The following is a 25,848-nucleotide window of genomic DNA, read 5'->3' on the forward strand; positions in this document are numbered from 1 at the left end:
TTTGTAGCCATTTTTAAAAGTTTTTGTCTTCAGTGCTGGTAAGTCAGGTAAACCATAAATAGTTATTAAAAGCAACCTTTTGTTTTTTTCCTGAAAGTTTTTAATTGAAAGTATTATTAGTTAAAGATGTAAACCTAGCCAAAATTATCAGTTTATTAATAATTAGGATCCTAATTATTTCAAAAAATCCTACAAATATTGTCAGCTTTCAGTGTAGTGAGATTATTCCTGTAGGTTATGGGGTATAATTCAGGATTTAACTAATGTTTCTGCTATTTTCTCACTTTTCCTTTTGATGGTGCGGAAAGAGAAAAAGGAAAACGGGGCACAGGCCATTCAACGCCTTCTCCAAGGGGTCTGATTTGCTGAGACACCAGCTTCACCTTCTTAACAAGGTTATTTCTGACAGCATGTGTAGATAAACATTTAGCAACAATTTAAGACAAAATCGTGTAAATCAACTTGGTTTTGCAACACAAAGGAATTTGTATTATTAACATGGTAGAAGAGAATTTTTCAGAAATATATGTAATCTTTTCTGTTTGGGGGGTAAAATTATTGCTTGTCTCCCTGAGGAATATGGAAAATAATCAGATTTTAGGGGTATAAATAATATTTTTAAATTGTAAATGGGATTTTTTTATTCACCCAGGCACCTAATTACAACAAGCATGCACATTTTGGTGCATTCAAGAATGGAAAATCAGAATAGCAGCATTCTTCTGGTGGGTTTTGCTCCATTTAAAGACATGAAATGAACTACAGCCAGGAAGGTGATAGATGATATAATAAGCCACCTCTGAACCTACACCCCGTCTCTTCACGGTTTAGACTTACTAAAATAAATGCAAGGTGATTTTCATCTTCAGGTAGAGTGAAGCCTTTTAAATAAGGCGTCACAGGTGCAGCTATTCTACCTTAATGAAACGGGTAGTGATTTTCCCACCATTATTTATTTTGGTGATAATATGCTGCATATTCAAGTCTTTTGTAGTTATTTTCACCCAAAGTAGTTGACAATTTGATGCTTCTGGTGATGTTTATGGCTTCATTTTATATAATTTTTTAAGTAAGTTCCACTAGAAACAGTTCATCTTATACCTTCAAAACTATTACCTGTTCTTTAAAAACGAAGTTGCTTGTTACTTGTTCTTTGTGTTTTAGGTGCAGCTCAGTGGAAGATGATGACAACCAGAAGACATGAGCTAAGGTTTCTGTCCTATAAAAGATTTATTAAAAAACAATCCTTCATTTAGTTTTTGTCTAATTTTTTAGTTTTCAGCATTATGATTTGGGTTTTATTGGTGTTTGGTATTTAGAATAGTAGTGCTATTGTGGTGTTCATCTGTAAAGTGCTTGTTTTATCATACTTCCTGCCTCTCCCCCTCCCCCAGTTTCTTCTTCCCTAAAATAAAAATAGTGGTCAACTTTAGTAATGTAAAAGGCTCTTGGATGCTGAGATTCCACATTAACACATGGTTGTCAAAATTGGATCTTAAGGATCTTAGAAAAACAGCAACCACCAGAATAGCATATATCTAAAAGTAGTCTTCAGCTTTAGGCAGATGCAAAAGAATAGAAACTGGAATATTAAGAATACTGTTCAACTCCTTTAGTATCTGTTCCCCAACTTACCCTTTAGGAACCTCATTATTAACCAGTGTTCCAGTCTTAAAGTAGACAAAATACTCAGAGCCATTGGTTTTATTTATTTTTTTTTTTTAAGGGAAATGAAGATGATACTGTGGGTTTTTTATGCCCCAATGTAGCATATCTAGACTACCTATTTGAAAGGAACCCTATAAACTGTCTTATGTTCGTATACATGATTTTCTTACACTCTGTAATTTGGCTGAGGTGCAATTTGGAACTTTGCAAGACCTACTAGATTGAATTTCTTTAGTGAATGCTCCTTAATAAATTTGCATTCATCTTTTAGAGTAGCTGTATAGTTTTCAAATGCTATCTGCCATGAAGTTTTTGCTTTTATTATACTTTATGGCATAGTTTTCAAATGCTATCTGCCATAAAGTTTTTGCCATATTATACTTTATGGCAAACATGGTATCAAGTGATTGTCAGACTTGAGGACTCATAAAAGTCTTAGGTATGGACTACTATTCAAAGATGTTAACAGTTTTTTCTAGGGTTGGGAGAATAGTTGAGATCTAGAAAGCATAGACATTTTTTACACTCTGGATAGACTTTATTCTTGAAGGTCATCAGAAATGAGGTTGGAATTTCGAGGTTTTGAGCAGGGGGAGCATCTTATATTCACCCTTAAATTGTTATTAATGCATCCCGTTTTCTTCATTCCCCAATAGCTATCTCATTTCACTGTCTCAAAATTTTGTTTTAAAATAATAGAAATGTTTTGCCATTATTAAGTACCACTTTATTCCTAACAAAAATAAGTACTCAGGACTTTTTTTCAATATGAAATATTTATGTAATGTTTTATGGTATGTGGTAGAGGAAGTGAAATGTAATGTTCTCAGTTTTGTTCCATATTTGCATTCCTTTTATGCTTTACCTGTATTTTATCATTTGTAAGCAGAACTCTAGCTATATGGATAGAAATGAAATCTCTGAGATGAAACAAAGGAATCACACATGATAAAATTTAGGCAAAGTAGTTAAGAAATGGCCCTTTTGAATGTTGAAGATAGGAAAGCAGCCATATATTCAAATGTAATTTTCCTCCTTTAGTTATAATGACATCTTTTCCAATTGGGCTTCATAAAATGTGTTTCTTTCTTAATAGTATCCTATTTCCAGCATATATTCAACATGAATTTTATCATTCTCCTCCTAATGGAATGTCTTCCTTATAGAAATGTTCATGACAAATTCATTTGTTTTTTACATGTCAATAATGTATGCTAAATTAAAATGTTTTCCAGTTATTCTGATAGATGTCATTATGGCATCCTTAATTTTTCTTCTCCTTCTGTATATAGGGGAAGGGACTGTTCTGAAGAACCTTTCCATTTAGTGATCAAGATATGGAAGCTGATTTCTGAAAATGCTCTGTATATTCTAATTATTTGTGGTACCATTTGAACTGTAACTTGCATTTTAGCAGCGCATGTTTCTAATTGACTTACTGGGAAACTGAATAAAATATGCCTCTTATTATCATATTGTCTCCTGGTTTTTTTCTTTGCTTGAGTTCAGATTTTCCTCACAAACATCAAAACATTTTCAGAGCATTAGGTGCAGTGTACACCAAAGGGTGTATTATATTCATGTTCCTGTTACATACATTTCTGCTTTGGTTTTCCTAGTAATGGAAACATAGATAAGTAATGAGCCAACTCCCTTTTTTATAACGATAAACAAATTGGTTCATTGCCCATATGATAGCTTGACAAATCTTGGGCTCTTATCCTCCATCTACCTACTCTTTATTTTCTTCTTTGAAGGAACTGTTTTTGGCTTTTCAAAATAGTGAGTAAAATAAGACAGTGTAGTTTGTGAATCTTAGTGCATGCAAAGCAGGATTGGAGAAAGGCAGTCAGAATGACCTTGTAGAAAGCACTCACCCACCCACCCTGTCGGAGCTAACCATCATAGAGTGGCAGGTAGAAGCTAGTCTGGTTGAATCCGGGCTAAGAAATGGTCAGATGGCACTGGCTCTGGAGAGTCTTCATGTAAAGGCCCCAGTTATAATTTTCTTGGACTGCATAACCATCTGAAGTGGCTATGAGGTTATCGTATCTGATACATTTTAGGGAAAATAGTGTGCAGGATGTATTGGTTGAGGACCTTTCACACATACTTTTTTTCTTTTTTTCTTTTTTTTTTTGAGATGGAGTCTGTTGCCCAGGCTGGACTGCAGTGGCATGATTTCGGCTCACTGCAACCTCCACCTCTTGGCTTCAAGTGATTCTCCTGCCTCAGCCTCCCAAACAGCTGGGATTACAGGCACCTGCCACCACGCCCCGTTAATTTTTGTATTTTTAGTAGAGACAGGGTTTCACCATGTTGACCAGGCTGGTCTTGAACTCCTGACCCCAGGTGATTCACCTGCCTCAGCCTCCCAAAGTGCTGGGATTACAGGCGTGAGCCACCACACTCGGCCACACATACTTTAATTAGAAAGATTCAACCTCATGAAGATCTTGTGAGCTGAGAACCATCAATGACTGGAGAGCTAAACATGGGAATTTATGAGCAAACCAAGTCTAAGTTTTCCTGAACAGAATTTACACGTGTGTTATAAACTGCCAAATGTTTTCTTCTTCAAAGATAATAGTGGACGTTGACTTCCACCAAGTATGAAAAATGGCCACATATTTTGTATTCATGTCTCCAGTTTTGTCCACTACATACGTGGACAAGTGGGTCCAACTTCACCTGTTGGAACCAGGTATTTTTCCCCTGTCAGTCTACAGAATAAAGGAGATGATACATCTCTAATCCCTACAAAACTTGCACTTCTGGTCCCAGTCCCATCTCCATGCCCATTCCCACTGCTAGTCTCGCTGGAAGGGTATCTGTTGCACCATACCATTTCCGTGTGCCTTGGCACATGCCTTGCAAGAAACAGGACCTTGTTAGGAATTATCGTTCCTGCACCTAACTAATGCTAAGGACATCCATTCTCACGATGGTCTGCCCTCCTGTGTCATTCTTACTTCCCTAATTATTTTGTGAATACTTGTATATGCCAGGCACTTTGCTGCTAGTCATTTAACCCTCACATGATTATTACATGAGATAAAGACAGTCTACCCACTTTACACATCAGAAAAATGAAGCAAGAGAGGTTAAGGAAACTGCTGAAGGTGTTACAGGTGTTCAGTGGCAAGAGTCGGTTTGAATTTAGACAGCCTGGCGACAGCTAGTGCTTGTAACCACTATGTCATGCATGACAATTGGTAGTCAAGTACTACCTGCCAGGATACAGTAGCCAGCAAAACAGGCATGTCCTTTCTGAAGGTTTTACAAATACAAATTACATCATGACCCTCAGGGTGAGGGGAAGAATCCAGGTTGCTAAGGAAAGTAGAAATGGGAATGGAAACAGCGGGCTTGTCGAAAAGGTTCAGTACACAAGTTAGAAGGAATTGTAAGAATTAAAGATGGTTTGTGGGAAACGGGTCATTGAGAGTTGGAATTTAGTGAAAATGTAAGTCCACTTTGGCATATACTTTTATGAGAGGGATATTATACCACTTTGGATTAATGAGACTGATTGGGATACATACAGGTAAAATTTCATTATGCAATTGTTTGTTTTCTATTGCTGTGCTATTTGATTCTAGAAAATTCTTTGAAATTAAACTAAAAACTAAGCATGCTCTCTGTGACCCCTGCCTCTAAGAAAACTTTGAGCCTTAAGCTACTAAAGCTGGAAAAGCTACAGTTGTTCTCTTCAGCATTTATTTGAATTATCCATTAATTCACTCATCCCTAACTCAAATATTCCATCTCATTTGGAGGGATGATACCCAAAGATTTAGTGGCTGTCTTTGTATGTGGGGTTATGGGGGGAGAGGCCTTTTTTTTTTCCTTTTTTTTTTTTTCTTAGACGGAGTCTTGTTCTGTCGCCCAGGCGGCGGCTGTGGGCAATGTCAGCTCACTGCAACCTCCACCTCCCAGGTTCAAGCAATTCTGTCTCAGCCTCCTGAGTAGCTGGGATTACAGGTACCTGCCACCACGCCTGGCTAATTTTTGTATTTTTAGTAGAGACAGGGTTTCACCATGTTGGCCAGGCTGGTCTTGAACTCCTGACCCTATGATCCACCCACCTCAGCCTCCCAAAGTGCTGGGATTACAGGTGTGAGCCGCCGTGCCCAGCTGCCTTTTACTTTTCATTTGGTACCTTTGGGTAATGGCTGAAGTTTTAATCGTGTATTTTTTAAAGTTTTAGAAAAATTAATTTTAATTCACCAACCATCCACTTAAAACCCAAACACAGTATATCCCCAAATATCTGAACCCCTGATTTATGTATGTTACATCAATCCTTTCATCACATCTTTCAAAGTATGATCCAAGAACCACCTGCATTAAAATCACCTAGAATGTTTGTTTATAGTGTGTGTCCACGGGTCCCACTTGCAAAGACTGTGTTTCAGAAAGAGGGCCTGCAATAGAAGCTAGGATTCTATTTTGTTTCCTTGATTCTTAGGGGCAGTAAGTTTGTCAGTCATGTAGTTTTCCTTTTTCACTAGTTAATGAGTTATGTGTTGGCTGAATGAATTTCAACTAACCAGCCTTAAGACTTCCAGCAGTGCAGAGCCTGGAAAAAATTCTAGTAACATGATATTTTGGCTGCTCTGTGGACAGTGATCTTACCCATTTTTTTCTTCAACATTTAAAAAATACTGGGTCTGAGTGGAAGAGGGTTATTTCACGCCTAAACCTGTAGTTGGGCCCCAAAGAGAACAATCTTTCATGTATATGACAAAGAAAGGCCAGGGACATAGAAAATTTCTAAGGATTTGGGAGGAGCTAGGGGGATCTAGAGGATCTTGTACATTAATAGAACAACAACTTCTTTAGCTTTTAAGGGCTAAGTAAATGCCCAAAGGATAGGTCAAAATGATAGATCTGTGGAGATGAGGGCACAGGAAAAAAAAAAAAAAATGATACCGGAGTGGGAAAGACCTTTTAAAAAATCAACTCATGACTACATAACAAGAACTATAGCTGCAATAAGTCAATTATACCATTTATTGATGGAATGATGCTGGAAAACAATCACTGAAAAAACAATAGCCTTTTGAATAGAATAGTCTACTAAGTGAACCATTTATTTGAAACACAACATGCAAAAGATTGTCAAATATGTCAGTATAGAAGCCTGTGGGTTTATATATAGACATCTCAGCAGTGCTTTTCCAAGTTCCACTCCATATCACATCAAGCAACCGTTTGGTGATTTTGGGGGATTGTTAACAGTACCTGTGTCTTGGAATAATTAACCATATCTTAGTTGGGCTTCTTAGATCTGTTCACACTGAGATGTGTGAAAGAAAAGAGTTATTTTTGTTCAATGGGTGAGCAGCACTTATCCTTAGCAATAAGGGAAGGTGACAAACAGTTTAGCTTCTGAATAGAGAACGGTCTATTCAACACTGGATTTTGTCGGTAAAGTTTCTTTTTGGTCCCAAAGTTTCTCTTCGGTGCCTTAATTCCTTCCTTCTGATTTTCGGGAAAAGACAGAGGTATAGGTGAAACTGGCATTAGAGACCTCGATGGCAGACATCTTGTGGAGACCATTTTAAGCAGTGATTGAGTTGTTTGGCCAGTAGTAGGCTTGGATGAAAGTTCTGGGCATGGATTTAAAATATAACTTTTGGGATTCTTATAAGTGTCAGTCAATTGTTTTGTGGTGGAAGAACTTTTTAGAGGCGGTGGTCTAGTATTCCACTTATATTTGCCAGCATTGCTCCAATTCCATTTTAAAGCATTTTGCTCAAGTTTGCAAGAACCAGAGTTGTTTTTACTTCTTTCTTGACTTTTATCTACACAAGGTATCTGAAGACTCAAAGAGTCACAAAGTTTTAGCTGTCTCGCTTTTGGTGTAGCTTTGGAGGAAGAGGGTCGTTCAGTAACTGCCGGAGTACAGAAAGTCGCTGGTAGTCTTGGCCTCTCTTTTTGAATAGTCATATGTTGTAATCGTTCTAGTTCCAGTAAACGAGTTATCAAGTGTTCAGTAGAGCTTTCTGCAGGTTCCACTGTTGCTTTCCAATTGTCAGATTTGGAGAGGGCTAAATTGTGCAAGTCTAGAGTACTGAAAGCAGGAGGGAGAAAATCAGGATATGGAAATACTTCATTTGGCTCCTCGGTGAAAGGTTCCTCAACATTTTTTATTGTTTCTGGCTTCAAGTTCAGGTCCACCTTTTTAAAAGAGCTAAGTAAAGTATCATTTGCTTTCTCATTTTCTGATAAGTCACTTTCGTCTGTTAGATTTTCTTCCACACTGCTGCTTCCGTGTTTCAAATTCCAATTTGCAGCAGGTAACGTTTCACCATCGTTGTTTTCTATAGTTGAACATGAACTAAATTGAATCTCATTTCTGTTCTTGAAGAAGTCTCCATCAGCATGGGGCCAGCAGAGACCTGGTGGCAGCGGCAGTCCAGGGTAAGGACCAACCTGCTCGTCAGCTGAAGTGCTTGTGAATGGGTGGCTCAGAGTGAAGACCCTGATGGGATTACTGCTTACATTAAAGCCAGGTTCCACTGAAGATTTTTTGAATTCCCTTTAAAAAATAATTCAGTGAATGGTTTATTGACTAGAATTAAAATGCTATGAAAATGATAAGGTTAAGTACCCTTTATCAAAGGCTGGTTAATGTGTAGCTCCCAATGGCATATGTGGATCTAGCTACCTGTAACAGAAATATGTTAGTTTCCAAAAATGCTCTAATATACAACTACATAAATTTTTTAAAATATAGATTAAAATATTAACTAGGCATCCCTTTGTGCAAGCACAGGTGACTAGATGATGATACCTAAAATGGCTAACTGTGGCTGTGGATAGACAATAGGTTAAAGGTGGATAACTATATGTTTGCCGATAGTGTACATGCGATTCTTAGGTTTGAAAATGAGGATATCTAACTCAAACTGAAATTAAAATGAAATGTTTATTGATCCAGAATTAGATAAAAGGAAACTCAAAGAATGTAATTATGTTACTTTAAAAAGCCTTCTATGTTAGCCACTGTGGTTTTTAAAAATTACCGTAACAAAAAAGGAAGCAAACAATGTCTATCAAAAATTATCCCAGATACAGTCCCTAGTAATTTTCATGTAATGATGCTCTTCTATTTTAGGAGTAATTCTAGGTATTATGGTAAAATGAAAACTACAAAAAAGCCATAGAATACTGAGTTTCTAGTTAGTTTTTATTTTTTAAAGATAACTAGAAATACTGAGATTGAAAGATTTGATGCACTAGTTGACATATAGGCTTGATATCCTCTTGCTTCTTTTTAAGCCAGTTGACATTAAAGATAACAAAATAATCCGGAAAAGTTTTGAAAAATACTTTCAAGGCCAGGCGCAGTAGCTCACACCTGTAATCCCAACACTTTGGGAGGCCAAGGCAGGCAGATTGCTTGCACCTGGGATTCTGAGACCAGCCTGAGCAACACGGCAAAATTCATCTCTACAAAAAATGAGCTGGGCATGGAGGCATGCGCCTGTAGTCCCTGCTCCTCTAGAGGCTGAGCTGGGAAGACCGCTTCAGCCTCAGAGGTGGAGGCTGCAGTAAACCACGACTGCACCACTACACCCCAGCCTGGGTGACAGAATGAGGCCCTGTTGCAAAAAAAAAGAAAAAGAAAAAGAAAAAATACTCATTTAGCTAAATACTAGGTATACTGCCTTGCCTTTGAAAAACCACAGGAAAATCACTTTAAATATACACGTGTTAATAGACACGTACATGTAGTATGAAGAGTGTGAAATCCGGAAGGGGAGGGCCTAGGTTTGAACCCCTTTGCTACCAGTGAGTGAGCAAAATGGAAATGATAATACCTACCTTGGAGGTAGTCTGAGAAGCAAGAGAATTTATATGAATGTGCTGTGCAAAATGTTAAACACTAAGATATTACTTTTATTCTTTTTACTTGTTGATGGTATATTGAGGAGAAAAATCTTTCATTGATACCAAACCTCCATTTCTGCAACATTATTAAACCTATCCAATATTAATAGCAAATGCCCGTCAAACACATTGTTCTGTTCAGTCCTCACGACCTCATGGGATAGGCACTTTTATTTTCCACCTTGAACAGATAAGGAAGCGGGGGTGTAGAGTGGCTAAGGTCACACATCTAGGAAGTGGGAGAGCTGGAAGTGACTCCACGTGGGGACTCCCATGCCCCTGGTCCTAACCACCGCATTCTACTGCCTCCATTTGTTCACTCCTCTGCTACTGTGACAAAATTCAATTCACTTCGTTTGACCGCTTATCTTGAAATACTTTTTCCCAGCTGAGGTTTTTTCTCATAAAAATAGCCTTTTTTATCCCCATCAGCACCAACATTGCTTTAGGTCATCAGTCACCACAACTGCCATAGAACTTGATTTCCCCATTGAATTTTAACATAAAGTGAACTTCACCCCAGGCCTCACAGAGGTAAAATCCTCTGACTAGGACGTGGCTGATATCAAGTGAACCACTCTCCTGCTAAACTACACAAAGGAGCCCTGAAACTCAGGACCATGAGCTAAGACACTGTGGAAAGTTCCACACAGCAGTCCTCAGTAAGCGTTCATTTCCAAATACTAGTAACCTGGCTTTCTAAGAAGCCTTCTAGCTAGTCCTAATGCAAGGCAAAGTTTAAGAATCAAAAAATAAGAAGTAAAAGTCAGGAGCCGGGCACGGTGGCTCATGCCTGTAATCCCAGCACTTTGGGAGGCCGAGGTGGGTGAATCACGAGGTCAGGAGTTCAAGACCAGCCTGGCCAAAGTGGTAAAACCCCGTCTCTACTAAAAATACAAAAATTAGCCAGGCGTGGTGGTGGGCACCTGTAATCCTAGCTACAAGGGAGGCTGAGGCAGAGAATTGCTTGAACCTGGAAGGCGGAGGTTGCAGTGAGCTGAGATTGTGTCCAGCCTGGGCAACAAGAGCGAAACTTTGTCTAAAAAAAAAGAAAAAAAATTAAAACTCAGGTAAGGTTGGGTGCAGCAAACCACCATACCTATGTAACAAACCTGCAAGTTCTGCACATGTATCCCAGAACTTAAAAAAGTGTAATAATAATAAATAAAAAAGCAGCCTGGTGTGGTGGCTCACACCTGTAATCCCAGAACTTTGGGAGGCCAAGGTGGGTGGATCACCTGAGGTCGGGAGTTTGAGACCAGTCTGACCACATGGAGAAACCCCGTCTCTACTAAAAATACAAAATTAGCTGGGCATGGTGGCCCATGCCTGAAATCCCAGTTACTCAGGAGGCTGAGGCAGGAGAATCGCTTGAACCCAGGAGGCAGAGGTTGCAATGAGCCGAGATCGCGCCTTTGCATTCCAGCCTGGGCAACAAGAGTAAAACTCCATCTCAAAAAAAAAAAAAAAAACCTCAGGTAAGGTCTCAGAAGCGATATACTGTAATGTCTATGAGCCTGAGCCAGGTTACTTTCATATCCTGGTTCCACCTTTCATTAATATTGTGCGACTCTGAGCAAGTTACTTGTCACCATGCCTCAAGCATCCTCAACTGTAAAACAGGGATGATGATAACTGCCTTCCTTACATGGTCAGCTGTGAGTTACATGAACTACTACATACAAGGAATTAACATAGTCCCTGGAATGCAATACTACTTTCCTATTACAGTTCCTTTTGCTTTCAACGGGAAGCCCATACTTTATCCATCTAAAATCTTCATTGTCAGAACATAGTAAAACTCTTGATTCCCACCTATTCTAATTGTCTCGTGGTATTTGCAGCCACTTCCTGTTTTAGGGTGGATTTCTATCATTGCCCACTATTCCCACAGAATACTATTTTCTTCTGGTGGTTCATGGTCCTTGTATTCCAAGTAGTTATCTCATGTGTATTTTAAATTTATTTCAGTAATTTAGGGTGTTACAAAATAACTATTCGCTTACCTCTTCTCTATGGTACTTCCTTCATTAAGAGCACAATTCCATAATTGAAAGATCCCTTGGTTACTATTCTGATGACAGAAAAATAATGGGAAATCGTTTAGTAGCTGCATATATTTTTAAAATGTAATATTTTAAGGGTATGATGAATCAAATCCCACCTGTGTACTTTTTTGAGTATGTGCCGACAAATTAGGTTCTGGCATCAGCTGCTCCACTGGAATTTCCAAATAGTTCTATAAGGCAGCAGAAGACTTTTAAACATAATATATCTCTGTTCCCTATTCTTGTTCTAACAATGTACAGCTCTTGTTCTAATCAAGGAATACATGGTAAAATTGAATGATACTTTGTTTATATATAAAGAAATCTTTTGTTTTTACTGATTTCAGCAAAAATTAGTGTAACCTATTTATTACAAATACCAACTAAACTGTTAATAAGACTTGAATATCATTAAGATTGTCTTTATTTTGCAGTTAAATGTTTTATGTTCTGATCAAAAAGGATAAACAAAAAGATTAATTTTCCACTACTTCAGAACAAGATATTGGTCATTTCAACTACTTCAAGACTTTTTGTTTTTGTTGCTGAGACAGGGTCTCCTTCTGTCACCCAGGCTGGAGTACAGGGGCACAATCTTGGCTCACTGAAACCTCCATTTCCTGGGCTCAAGCGATCCTCCTGCTGAGCTCAGCCTCTCGAGTAGCTGGGACTACACGCATGTGCCACCATGCCCGGCTAATTTTTTTTTTTGGTAGAGATGGGGTTTCACCATATTGCCCAGGCTGGTCTCAAACTCCTGACCTCAAGTGATCCACTTGCCTCAGCCTCCCAAAGTGCTGGGATTACAGACATGAGCCACTGCACCCAGCCTGCTTCAAGACATTTTAAAGGACAGGAGTACTTCCTTTTTGACAATAACTAAAAAAGACGATACTCAATTTTCATTTATAGTATTGTTATACTGAAAAATACTTAATATGACAAAATATTAATGTAATAACCAATGTGAAACTCTGTAAAATATTTGACTTTGACTTGTGTGAAGAACTCTACAGAAATGAAATTTAAAGTTTAACTTTCAGGAAGGAAATTTTTTTTAAAGAACATACTTATAATTTTAAAATAGTATGTTTTATGAATACTTTAAAACCAAACATTTATCCTTACCTTGTTAATTTTGCCTGAAATGTGTATAAAAAATGACAATTAATAGTTACATAAAACTGATTATATTCAAAACAAACCCCCTTTTAATATGAGTGACTCTTTCAGTATAAGTATACACATCTCCGATTTCTTACCACCTGCCGCTCCATCCCTTCCAGCTGGGAGGATTTTGTTTTCAGGAACAGGCACTTCTGAAGCCAAATTCCAGTGAGATAAGTTCTAAAACAATATTTGTTTTAGGATAAACTTAACATTAAGAAAACATAAAAACCTCAATCATGTCACACGTTCTTTGGGTAAAGTATGACAAAAGGCACAAAGCTTCGTGACTCTCACCCCTCATTATAAAGAACTTCTCAGCATCTTTGAGGAGAAAGCAATTTTCTCTTAACCAAGCCCTTATCAGCTTGATAACACCTATTGTTGAGGAATTAGAAAGGCTTTTACAATAATTTGTGGTTTCATTCACATTTTGTTAAAAATAGTAACACACAGGTTTTCAAAATTGATTTTTAAAATGGAATAAAATGTCCTGTTCAGTGTGTCTCTGGAACACAATTGTGCATTAATCAAACTTTCTATATCTGAGTATCAGATCTAAAAGCCTATAAAAAGCTGGGTCTGGTGGCTCATGCCTGTAATCCCAGCACTTTGGGAGGCCGGGGCAGGTCAGGATCACCTGAGGTCTGGAGTTCGAGACCAGCCTGGCCAACATGGTGAAACCCTGTCTCCAATAAAAATACAAAAATCAGCCGGGTGTGGTGGCACACACCTGTAATCCCAGCTATTTGGGAGGCTGAGGCAGGAGAATCGCTTGAACCCAGGAGGTGGAGGTTGCGGTAAGCTGCAATCACACCACTGCCCTCCAGCCTGGGCCATAGAGTGAGACTGCCTCAAAATAAATAAATAAATAAACAAATAAATAAAATTAAAAAAATGAAAGCATATAAAAATCTTTCCATCAACCACAGGAAGTCTGTAGCCCTCACATTATATTCAACACTAACCAGCCCACTACTCATTCTGGCTTCCAGATGTGGAGAAACACGAAATATTCAAAAGAAAGCCAAAAATCAAAAGGGAAATGTACTAATAACAGAGTATTTATGTTCCAGACAAGGTGCAGAGCACTACGGAGGAAAATGTGGCAGGTGTGTACAAGACTGTAACAATTTATTCTGGAAAACAAAGAGGCGATTCGTTTATAAGAAAGTAACTTTTTAGGAATAAACCCAATTGTTTTCTGTCTCAAAAAAGCATTGTAAATGAAACTCTAAGCAAATGAAATGTTAGGTATTATTAGATACAATCTCTTCATTAAGGAGGAACAGAGAGAAATAAGCTTCAAAACAGCATGAGGATTTAATTTATCCACAAAGAGATATCTCCTGATCGGAAGGGTAGTTGAACATTGGAAGGGAGGCTGCAGATTATCTTTATCTACAGATTTATGAAAAATATAATACAACTAATACTCTGCTCTCTGGCATGATATGTACAAGGGCTAATCTCTACCTGAGAATCATCACTTGGGGAGGTTTTTAAAATAATTGTTGAGAAAAAAAATCCTGATTTTAAAGAATGACGGTGAGGGCCAGGCGCGGTGGCTCAAGCCCGTAATCCCAGCATTTTGGGAGGCCAAGGCGGGCAGATCACCTCAAGTCAGGAGTTCTAGACCAGCCTGGCCAACTTGGTGAAACCCCATCTCTACTAAAAATACAAAAATTAGCTGGGCGTGGTGGCGGGCGCCTGTGATCCCAGCTACTCGGGGGGCTGAGGGGAGAATCGCTTGAACCCGAGAGGCAGAAGTTGCAGTGAGCTGCGATAGTGCCACTGCACTCCAGCCTGGGTGACAGGGTGAGACTCCGTCTCCAAAAAAGGAAAAAAAAAAGAATGAGGGTGAGGCCCAGTTATTTGTATTTAAAAGATCCTTTTGTAGTTCACAGCATGATGACTGGGTTTTTACGTGCATGTGTGAGATGTGCCCCTTCAAACCTTTTTACGATATCTGGTGGATTTTTAAGCTTTTTTCAGCTATATAAATCCTGGTACTCTTGTATGAAATGAACATGTGAAAGAAATATCCTCAGTTGATGAAACTGTGTTGTTGCAATTATAAAATAAAATGAATGTAACCAGGCCAGGCATGGGTAGCTCACACCTGTAATCCCAGCACTTTGGGCAGCCAAGGCGGGTGGATCACTTGAGGTCAGGAGTTCCAGACCAGCCTGGCCAACATGTGTCTATTGAAAATACAAAAACTAGCCGGCGTGGTGGCACATGCGTGTAGTCCCAGCTACTCGGGAGGCCGAGGCAGGAGAATCGCTTGAACCTGGGAGATGGAGGCTGCAGTGAGCCGAGATCCTGCCACAGCACTGCAGCCTGGGAGACAGAGGAAGATTGCCTTGTCTCCAAAACAAACAAAACCCAAAAACAACAAAAAAAATTAACATAACCAAATTGATCAACTGGTAAAGAAGGCTCATTAACTAAACATGAAGTCCGACAGTGTGCAAATTTCTTAAGAGTTGGGACTTGATTATGCTTTGTGATATCCCACCTGCCTTACCAATATTTTTCACAAAGGGCGTGTGTGTGAAAACAAAGGAAGTGAGCACTGCCTGGTAGCACCTTTACATACACCAGCACATAAAGGTGCTACATACAAGGTAGCACCTTTAATGAAGCCAAATTGCAACTTGAAATGTTTGGCATTTGGAGAAGAGCTGGCTAATTTTTCCTTTGTTAAAAGAAAGAGAAAATTTCCATTTGCCATTCCAAACGTGCCAAAAGGAAAACACAGGATAAACTGCCCACGACGCAAAAGCAGCAAGGACATCACTGCAAGAAAACTCCAAGGGAGTTGTCTAAGCAACAGGAGCCGCTGCCCAAACACTCAAGTTCAACAGCGCCTGCCATACCTCCTGAGAGATGGTTGACACACGTAGGCTGTTACCGCTGTTACCACAGGTCTCATTTCTTCTCCCCATTTTGTTGTAGCTGCTGCTCTGTTTCCTTAAAATCCTATACAGATTGTGGGACAGGCACATGTATGAGTAAGGGTCAACATTTATAAAAAAGAAGAAGTGTGAGTTTTGATTTCCCATCTAAAGGAGGTAAGAGAATGCTTAGAAAGCAGAAGAGAGGGGCTAGATGAGCAGGGCGAGGGTGACAGTACCAAACCAACCAGAAACAAGGGGCAAGCCTGACTCAAAAGGAGCACAGACATCAGCAAACTAGCAGATCTCGGAACAAGATGAGGAAATCCGGATCAGAGGTGAGAAAGTAAATACCAGCTAAGAAGATGAAATACAAATTGGAACAAACCATGGTGAATTATCCAGAACTTAGAAAACAGGGGCACAAAGTCTCCTTTTAATCATTCAAAACAATTGCTCCGTTTGAAAGCAGGACTGAACCCTTACAACTAGGCCAGGCAAGCACCTCGTGCATATTTCGGAGACACCAAATCGCCCCCAGGACCAAACTATATTTTCCACACCAATGAGTCAAGGTACCTAAAACGTTTTAACCCACTGCCATTTAAAGTAAAAGAATTAGAGAACTCTAAGGTAACAAGCAAAACAGTCACTGCATTAAGGTATGGCTATCTGGAAAGAATAACTTTTTTTTTTTTTTTTTTTGAGACAGTCTCGCTTTGTTGCCCAGGCTGGAGTGCAGTGGCGCGATCTCGGCTCACTGCAACCTCTGCCTCCCGGGTTCAAGCGACCATGTTGGCCAGGCTGGTCTTGAACTCCTGACCTCGTGATACACCCGCCTCAGCCTCCCAAAGTGCTGGGATTACAGGCGTGAACCACTGCGCCTGGCCAAGAATCACAAATTAAAGCCACCGCACTAATCGGTCTATCTGCTAATCGTTTACAATTGATTGTCCCCTACTGAAAAGTGTAGGAAGAAATGGGAGATTTAGTTTAGGGAGGTTTTCAGCCAACGCCGGTATTGGTCCACCGGGTGTGTGCACGCCAGACACTGGGTTTGAATGCAGGAGGAAGGCGTGGCTGAGCAGGTGGCGCTGCCTGGGGCCACTGGGGGTGTGTCAAGGAGGAGGGCATCCAGTTCCTGGACAAGGCCACCGCACCCGAGGGACGGCCCTGGGGACAAAGGACGCCTTGGGTACTGCGAGCTGGGGGACAGGAGCTTTAGGGGCTGGAGTGCGTGAAGGCGCGTGTCTCAGGGAGCTGCGAGGCCCCCGGGAAGAGGAATCGCCTTTTCCTCCTGAGCTGTGGCCGGACTGGGTGGGGAGCCCAGTTCCAGGGGCAGCAGGAGGGGCTGCGGGATTCCCCGGTGCCGGGTCTCTTACCCCACCTCGCCGAAGGCCCCAGTGTCCTCCCCGGCGTTCTCTCCTGGTGCGCCGCCCCGAGGCCCCAGCGCCTCCGCGTGCGTGGCTGACGGCTTGGAGGGCGCCCCCTCTGCCTCGGCCTTCCTGCAGCGGGGGACAGAGAGGGCGGCGGGCGGCCTCGAGCGCAGCCGGGTCGGCGGTGTAGGGACTGCGAAGCCCGCGGGCCGGCGCAGGGGTGGGAGTCGGGCCCAGGGCCCAGGCGGGGCCCAGAGAGACCTGCCGGCGCCGGGGCCGGGGCTGCGGCTCCGCGGGCTTCCCCACCGGCCGGGTCTCCCGGCAACTACCAGAGAGCGGGGGCGCCCCGGGAGGCCTCGCGTTCCACCAGGTCCACCGGTATTCGCGGGCCGCGGGGTCGCCGGCGGCCGCCCAGGCGCAGAGCCTCTCGGGGGTCACCCGGCTGCCGAGCCCGCGGGACGCACGCCGCCGCCAGGGGAGGACAACCAGCCTCAGGCCCTGTCCCTGCGCCCCGCACGGCGCCCTCTGGGGCTGCGCAGCCCACTCGGCCATCCTGGCCTGGAGAGGCCGCCCCAGGCCTCGCGGGAAAGCCTGAGGCTCCCGGGCCTTCTCTGACTTTCCCCTCGGCGTCCTGGACCTTCTGGGGCCTTCCTGGGCCTCCTCGGGCCTCCTTGACCCTCCCCGGGCCTTTCCGGAGGCCTCCAGGCCCTTCCCTGGGCCTTTCCAGGCTGAACTCTCTGCAAGATGGCCAGTAGGCCTCTGGGACCCGGGGCCTGGCCCGCCCGCCTCCACTCCCACCGCCTGCTCACATCAAGCCAGGAGCACCGCCCGTACGTAGCCCTCCAGACTACGCTAAAATACAAAGGTTATATCTATGCTTCTACAATATATTAATTAACATAGAAGAGTTAATCAGCATCCTTGTTGACACCAAGCCCATCCGGTCAGTTTCAGGTCCCTCGTCGGCCTTTCAATAGGAAGAACAAAAGACCATTTTTTCCTTTTTTCATGTAGAGGATACATTTAAATCACAGAGCCCAATTTTGTACCCCTAAGTGCATATCTCTTATTACAGCTCCATGAAATAAGTGGAGGGGTGGGGGAAGAATATCTGTATATCTAGTTAGATATATCTACATAGCTATCTCCCCCACCTTTTGATATAGAGAAAAATTTAAAACAAAATTAATTCTATATGTAAGTACAGCAAATGATTACTAAATATCATATGGGGGGGATGAGATCACGGCCATGCCCCTTTGAGAATCTCCCCATAAAAATGCGCTTATATACCACATGTTGAACACAATTTCAAGGGTTTCTCAGGTTCTTTGATCCCTGACTCCTGACTCTTTGCTCTGCATTTCCATTTTCTCCTCAGAAAGACCTTCCCTTTAAAGAAACCCTTCCCACCTACCGCCTGCCTTACTCTACTTCATGACACCCTGTTTTTCGTTTCTTCTTTGTACTCCTCAGAATGTTGCTGTTTACTTGTTTGTTTTTGTATTGCCTGTCTCTCCCCCGTAGAATATCAGACTCCATGTGGGCAGGGGCCTTGCCTGTCTAGTTCATTTCTACATCCCCAACCCTTTAAAACTGTGCTGGGCACATAGAAGCACAGTCATAGAAACACAATCGATGTAAGTGAATGGACAAGATTTGCGCAGGCCTCATTCCTTGCAGGCTCCTTGGAGGTTTCCCTTCTAGGCCCTCTCCTCCTTCGGCTGTTTTCCATACAGCTGCTCTAAAATACAGACCTGCTCAACTGCCTCCTAATGCCTGAAGAAGGAAACCCAAATTCTGCAGCCATCCTTTAGGTATCTGTTCATCATCTTCCCAGCACCCACTTCATGTCAAGCACATCGGACATTTTACAATTTTCCTAAACCCTCTCCTCCAGGGTATATATCGTTGTTACTCTTCCTGTAATAGTACCTCCTTTTTATCTCCTTTTTTTTTTAAGCTGGCTAAATTCTAGTCATACGGTTCAAACTCACAAGTCGTTTTTCCTAATTGTTCAGGAAGAGTAAATTGCTAGAAAACATACAGAAAAAAAAAAAAGAAAAAGAAAACAAAAGTAAGTTGCTATCTCCTCCAAGATCCCTACTTGGTTATATTATAATGATTTATTTACAGTCCCTTAGTTACATTATAATTATTCATTTACAATATCTCAATCACTTTCTTTTCAACATCTTGAAGGTGATATCTGCCCATATTCTATCTAACAGAGTGCCTGGCATGTAGTAGGTAAGGCACTCAATAAATGTTTGAATTGATTTAATTATTGCAAAAATAGTATTCTCTGAAATGTATGGTGTGGTGACTATATGCCAGGCATAGTGCTGAATATTTTATATGGATTAACCAATGTATATGCCTAATAATCCAATGAAGCAAGTACCACTAGTTATTCCTATTTTATTTTCTTTCTTTCTTTCTTTCTTTCTTTCTTTTTAAGATAGAGTCTTGCTCTGTCACCCAGGCTGGAGTGCAATATGTGATCTCGGCTCATGGCAACCTCTGCCTCCCAGGTTCAAGCAATTCTCCTGCCTCAGCCTCCCTAGTTCCCTAGTAGTTGGGATTACAGGCACCTGCCACCATGCCCGGCTAATTTTTTGTATTTTTAGTAGAGAGGGGTTTCGCCATGTTGGCCAGGCTGGTCTCGAACTCCTGACCTCAGGTGGTCTGCCAGGCTCAGCCTCCCAAAATGCTGGGATTACAGGCATGAGCCACTGAGCCCAGCCTAGTTATTCCTATTTTATAATTGAGTAACCTGAGCCTTAGATGTATTATGTAATGTTTCCCAGTTTACAATTACTAGAAAAATTGCGAATAGGGGTAAATATTGGGGTTCATGTATTTCCAGCTATTGCTTTCTACAGATATATCTAGCTGGGAAATGTTCCCCGTTCTTGAGACAGAAATTATGTGTGCGTGTGTGTGAATTCCACATATCTGGCTTACACATTTCCCATCTTCCTTGCTTTATGTTTCTGTTCATGCCTTTTTTATGTTATTTCAGAACTCAAACTGATTCCTGATCCCTTAGAGTCCTTCTGAGATTTGTCATCCATAAATGCATCCTCTAAGATTCTTTCTTTTCCTTAACAGAACTTACTCTTAAAAACATTCCTTTCATATTATCACCCCCACTCAACTGGTCTTCCTTTCTCTGGAGACTTTCAAATGCTTTGACATCAGCATCAAAATCATGGCTGGCCCTTCCCTCATTGCTAAATGTGCACGGCCGTGGTGGTGTGAAATATGAAAGCAGCAACTTGGAAATGGTGCCCTCTCCAAACCCTTGGGTGTGGTCTGACTCTGGCCCAGTGTAGGGGGTTGGACAGTGGGTCATTTTCTACAGCAGCTCAGACCCAGCTTAACATCAATCCCAAGGCCAAGAAAATGCACCTTCTTTCTGTTGGGGCTTAGAAAACAGTTCCCCAAAATGAAGCCTTAGGAAATAGCCTCAGAAGCAAAAGTTTTTCTCTGACCTTTTTCTGCCCTCCTGTCTCTCAGTCCTACTCTCCCTCCAAGGCTAGCCTGAGAAACTAGAATCCCTCTTTTCCAATGCAAGTTACAGAAATCAGAATGCTTTTTTCCCAAAGCCAGCCATGAAACCTAAAAATATTACTCTAATTTTCCCTTTGCCTTTCTGTGTAAAAACTGGCCATAAGGAAATTATCTGACCTAGCTTGTTTGACTGTAGGTCATAAGACTCCCATTCCAGGCCGGGCGCGGTGGCTCAAGCCTGTAATCCCAGCACTTTGGGAGGCCGAGACGGGCGGATCACGAGGTCAGGAGATCGAGACCATCCTGGCGAACACAGTGAAACCCCGTCTCTACTAAAAAAATACAAAAAACTAGCCGGGCGAGGTGGCGGCGCCTGTAGTCCCAGCTACTCGGGAGGCTGAGGCAGGAGAATGGCGGGAACCCGGGAGGCGGAGCTTGCAGTGAGCCGAGATCGCGCCACTGCACTCCAGCCTGGGCGACAGAGCGAGACTCCGTCTCAAAAAAACAAACAAACAAACAAACAAAAAGACTCCCATTCCAGAGAGTGCCCTGCCCCATACCCAGAAGGAAGGAACACTGCTCAGAGAGTCCAAGAAGAAGCTAGAGAGCCAGGCCTTGCTGGGTTCCCCCGCTCAGGCTATTAGCATTAGATCAAACCGTTTTTGTCCAATCGTATTTTTACACAGCTGTCCATACTTTGTTGAACCTAAGCATAAAACTGGAAACTCTCCCCTGTATTTCTGAGTTTTCATTCTGTACACTCCCATGTATAAACACATGCTAAATAAATCTGTCTGCCTTTTCCCCAGTTACTCTGCCTTTTGCAAGTTGATTTTTCAGCAAATCTTCAGAGGGCCAAACCCTTGGCCCCTGCACCTCCAGCCATCTCATGGCCATTCCCAGGATTCAGATTTTAGTGGTAGCCTCAGCTTCCCTTACTTGAAATCTGCACCTCTTTAGCTGATCCTGAGTGAAACCATTCTTTCATAAACACAATAGGATGAGGCAGATGCTCTCTATCTCAGGCATTTAGCAAAGTCTTGCGTTAATTACAAGCGAGGCGGGCTAAGGAGACAAAGGCAAGCCTTGGGTCACTTAGCAGTCCAGTAAGCATGGCTTGCTGCCCACCTGAGTTTCTCCTCCTGTAACAAAGGCGATGACATTGACTACCACGTAACTACTTTGGAAAGCACCTTGAGATAACATTGCTTTTCATTGTCCTGAATTATGCAAAGATATGTCAGTAGCAACATTACTTAGATTCTAATTATTCTGGAGGGAAAAGGCTTCGATTTCAGTCTACCTCCTTCAGTATCTTTCACCTTTGGATATTACCCATGCATTTGTCCTCATCTTCCTTTGCTGTTCCCTTTGGAATTGCCAAGGTCATGGCTGGTCATGTACAGCAGAGTTTTTTTCTTTTCCTTTTTGAGACAGAGTCCCACTCTCTTGCCCAGGGTGGAGTCAATGGCGCAATCTCAGCTCACTGCAACCTCTGCCTCCCAGGTTCAAGTAATTCTCCTGTCTCAGCCTCCCAAGTTGCTGGGACTACAGGTACATGCCACCACGCCCGGCTAATTTTTTTGTATTTATGGTAGAGACGGGGTTTCACCATATTGGTCAGGCTGGTCTCAAACTCCTGACCTCAGGTGGTCCACCCGTGTCGGCCTCTCAAAGTGCTAGGATTACAGCTGTGAGCCACTGTGCCCAGCCTACAGCAGAATCTTGTTCAATATATTATGTAACATTTTCTGAACGTTAGGACAATAGTTTCTAATTAATAATATGCAGTTTTGTTCTCAAATAAGATGCTAAGTCAATGGGAACCATTCCATTTCAATTATGAGCAATTTGTATTTAGCATACGGTTTAGCAATCTAGTCTTTGTTTTGTTTTTGCTTTTTGAGCAACTGCTTTGTCTTTCAGTAGTGGCCACTTTATCCTGATTTAGAACTCGATTCTGTGAGCATTCATCTTACATATACCTTCTTGTGTTTGTATAATTCCTTTTTAAGAAATAGCTATGCAAATATTTCTAATTCGAAGTTTTAAAAATTAACCTTTACCACTCTGCTCCCATAGCGATGTCCTATTTGGGAGGCCAGTGTTTTGTTGCAAATACTTAAGAAATATTGTTTAAAAACTATTTATTCCTAGAACGTATGATAGTGATGTATATGAACATATTTCCAAAAGGAAGCAAAATAAACACATCAATCACTGAATTTCACATCTGCATATGTTGCAGCTAGTGCTTCTGAATAAATTCTCAATCATGTATTTTCTCCTTTGTTTTGATTTAAGACTTGATTTCTGCAATTTGAATTGCTTCATAAGCCTTTCTATTTTTCAGATACCTATACTCTGTAACTCTATTTTCCTAGCCTTATATCACAAATTCACTTTAAATTTTGGTTAACGTTTCAGTGTCAGAACTTACTTTCTGGTGCCAGGAAAGGTGTAACTTGAAGTCCCTTTCTGGTCGTCAGACCCCTCCCACCTCATTTGTTGTGAACGGAACACTTTCTTTAGAATGCTTTCCTTAAAAAACTTGGAGATAATCTTCTCTCTTTGAACATTACTGAACACCTTGCCTTCTGGAAGCCAGCTGATCTTGTCACACCCACCATGGCAGGGGGGAAGAAGAAGGTATTCAGGAGACACAGAAACCCTCTTAGGAACAGAAAAAGGAATGGCATTTACCTGAAAGTCATGAATAAAAGATCAGCCTAACTAGAAAAACAACCCAGAGTCATGCAGCTGCTGCGCTGCGGGATCAATTTAGTTAATAACACGCTGCTAGCACCTCTGTGGGCTGCTGGCCCGGCATAGCAGCTCTCATCACAACAACAAAAGACTTGGGAGAAAATAATAATATGTTAAAAGTCCAGTTTTGAAAAGGTAAATATATTAGCCACTGAATAATAGAATTGGAAGTAAGAGGAATACAAAACAAAATACAAAATGAAAGCATTTGTTCCATCCAGGAATATTAGTACCATGGGCTGAGGCCTGGTTGGCGCAGATCAAGATCACACAGCTGATTAGCAGCAGGATATTTGCCAGGCGTCATTCATGACACGTCTCTCCTAAACAGTGTTCTTTAATCACACCGTAATTAGAGAAAATGAATGAGATTGATTCCTAGAAGTGTTATTCATTGTAAATATATATATATGTGTGTAAAAAATATATATCCATCTGATAGTTTATTTAAAAACAAAATTTAATAATTGTGACCTACTTCAGATTTCAACCAAGGTCAGCATGCATCAGATAACTATAAACATTCCTTCAGTTGCAATGGAATAGCCATTGAGAGCATTGACTAAGAACATATGAGTCAATTTACGTGAAGTGTAAGGAATTACATTTTAGTAGATCACTTCCTTGGCATGTTGAATTACTTAAAACATGGTTTGTTGTTTGCTATTTATATAAATGAAGGTTTAGAGGAATGCACTCAGCTTTGCTTGGAAGAAAGAAGCCGGGGATATGTCTTCCGGCTGCCAGAATATTCTACCCCACTTCTCCCCACCAAAAACACCTGTAAAATTATGAGAATCACATTGAATTCAAGTGGTTCTTGTTAGTTATATAACATATTTTAAATATGTACTTGCATTTAAAGTATTTTTTTTTAAGTTCGACTTTTTGAGTTTGCAAGTTGAAAGTTAAGAGATGGAATAAGCCAGACATAGTGGCTTGTGCCTGTAATCACAGCACTCTGGGAGGCTGAGGCAAGAGGATTGCTTGAGGTCAGGAGTTTGAGACCAGCCAGGGCAACATAGAGAGACCCTATCTCTACAAAATAAAAATAACAAAAATTAGCTGGGCGTAGTGGTGCACACCTATAGACTCAGCTACTTGTGAGGCTGAGGTGGGAGGATTGCTTGAGCCCAGGAGGTCGAGGCTACAGTGAGCTGTGACCACACCACTGCACTGCAGCATGGGCCACAGAGAGCAAAATTCGGTCTCAAAAAGAAAGAGAAAGAAAGGGAAGGGAAGGGAGGGAAGGGGGAGGAGAGGGGAGGGGAAGGGAAAAAAGAAAGAAAAGAAAGCCGGATGAGGTGGCTCAGGCCTATAACCCAGCACTTTGGGAGGCCAAGGTGGGCGGCTCACCTGAGGTCGGGAGTTCAAGACCAGCCTGACCAACATGGAGAAACTCCATCTCTACTAAAAATACAAAATTAGCTGGGCGTGGTGGCGCATGCCTGTAATCCCAGCTACTCGGGAGGCCAACGCAGGAGAATTGCTTGAACCTGGGAGGCAGAGGTTGCGGTGAGCCGAGATCACGCCATTACACTCCTGCCTGGGCAACAAGAGCAAAACTCCATCTCAAAAAAAAAAAAAAAAAAAATCTATAGATCTATACGTATGCATATATGAATGGAATTTTATATTTGCCGCTCTGGCCACTAATGTGTCATATGGTATAATAATGATGCTTTAATAGTCTTGGCCAAATGTTTTTAAGGTTGGTGAAAAGCTGGTCCAAGCTCCCAGATTTGCCATAGCATGCTAGGCTCACACGCCTTCTCTGCTTCTCACCAGCCTGCAATGTGCTTCTCTAGCTGGTTCATGAAGAGTAGAACAATTACGGGGAACCTGGCTCCTGGTAAAGCATGCTGAAATCTAAAAGTAACTGTAACAAACTCTATTATTTGCATTTTTGTTCTAAATCTGATAGTAGTTCTTAGCCGCTTCTATCTTGCGCTGGGCTGTGCTATCAGGTGTGGTGATTTAAGATTATTTAATACTTCTATTGTTCTGTGCGTTTTGGTCTACAATGAAGAATGGCTTCTTACCGGGAAAGCTCCAGTTGAGCATTGTTTACTTTGTTTTCTTGCTATTAGTTTGGATAAGAACATAAGAAGCAGTTTGGCTTCTTACCTGTGTTAATCTGGGCATTTGCTCAGTTTTGGACGATGAAGCTCTTTCCTCGGTTATGCTGAGGACTGCACTGATGTAACCACTCTCTGGGCCTGGTAGGTCTGTGGAGCCTTAATTAGGTACATACTGGGAGCAAGGCTTCTACAAAGTACCAGATGGGAAAATATCACCGGATATGCGCGCCCCCACTTTCCCCTCTTCCTTTTAGCAAAGCTCTCAGTTTTCCCCAGAAATGGTCCATGTCCAGACACAAGACTGGAGTTTCTGCCAAAAATCCCTGAATGGCTTGGCAGGATATTTTCAATGGGCTGGTTTTGTCTGCTTTGAAAACGTAGGATGAGCACTCAGGGTTCCGGACCAATGCCTGGGCCATTGTGA

At 41.6% G+C, this 25,848-nt stretch overlaps 1 protein-coding gene across 2 annotated transcripts; it reads right to left on the bottom strand.

Annotated features, from left to right (window-relative positions):
• Window positions 1–6,668: 6,668 nt before the first annotated feature.
• Window positions 6,669–25,800, bottom strand: FAM217A (family with sequence similarity 217, member A). 2 transcript variants are annotated; one of them, XM_011984574.1, is made up of 7 exons: window positions 17,073–17,454; window positions 15,668–15,770; window positions 12,881–12,965; window positions 12,747–12,760; window positions 11,735–11,809; window positions 11,577–11,644; window positions 6,671–8,215 (listed from the first exon to the last, which is right to left on the bottom strand). In XM_011984574.1, exons 2-7 carry the CDS (start codon window positions 15,734–15,736, stop codon window positions 6,994–6,996), a joined length of 1,533 nt encoding a protein of 510 aa, XP_011839964.1. In that variant the 5' UTR covers window positions 15,737–15,770; window positions 17,073–17,454; the 3' UTR covers window positions 6,671–6,993. The 2 variants fall into 2 exon arrangements, with proteins under 2 accessions (XP_011839965.1, XP_011839964.1); XM_011984575.1 differs by lacking the exons at window positions 12,747–12,760; window positions 12,881–12,965; window positions 15,668–15,770; window positions 17,073–17,454 and adding exons at window positions 23,018–23,250; window positions 25,471–25,800 and having other exon boundaries at window positions 6,669–8,215.
• Between the last annotated feature and the right edge of the window lie 48 nt (window positions 25,801–25,848).

This window comes from Mandrillus leucophaeus, unplaced genomic scaffold (assembly GCF_000951045.1).
Source record: "Mandrillus leucophaeus isolate KB7577 unplaced genomic scaffold, Mleu.le_1.0 Scaffold27, whole genome shotgun sequence".
NCBI lineage: Eukaryota > Metazoa > Chordata > Mammalia > Primates > Cercopithecidae > Mandrillus > Mandrillus leucophaeus.

What these genes read in the sequence shown, in the direction of transcription:
- FAM217A (XM_011984574.1), bottom strand. Translation starts at nt 15,736, where the DNA reads ATGGGGAGAAGAAATGAGACCTGTGGTAACAGCGGTAACAGCCTACGT. An exon ending in TGTCAACCATCTCTCAGGAG is followed by an intron (nt 12,966 to 15,667) that starts GTATGGCAGGCG and finishes ATATTGTTTTAG; the next exon opens with AACTTATCTCACTGGAATTT. An exon ending in GGAAGTACCATAGAGAAGAG is followed by an intron (nt 8,216 to 11,576) that starts GTAAGCGAATAG and finishes TATTTTTTAAAG; the next exon opens with GGAATTCAAAAAATCTTCAG.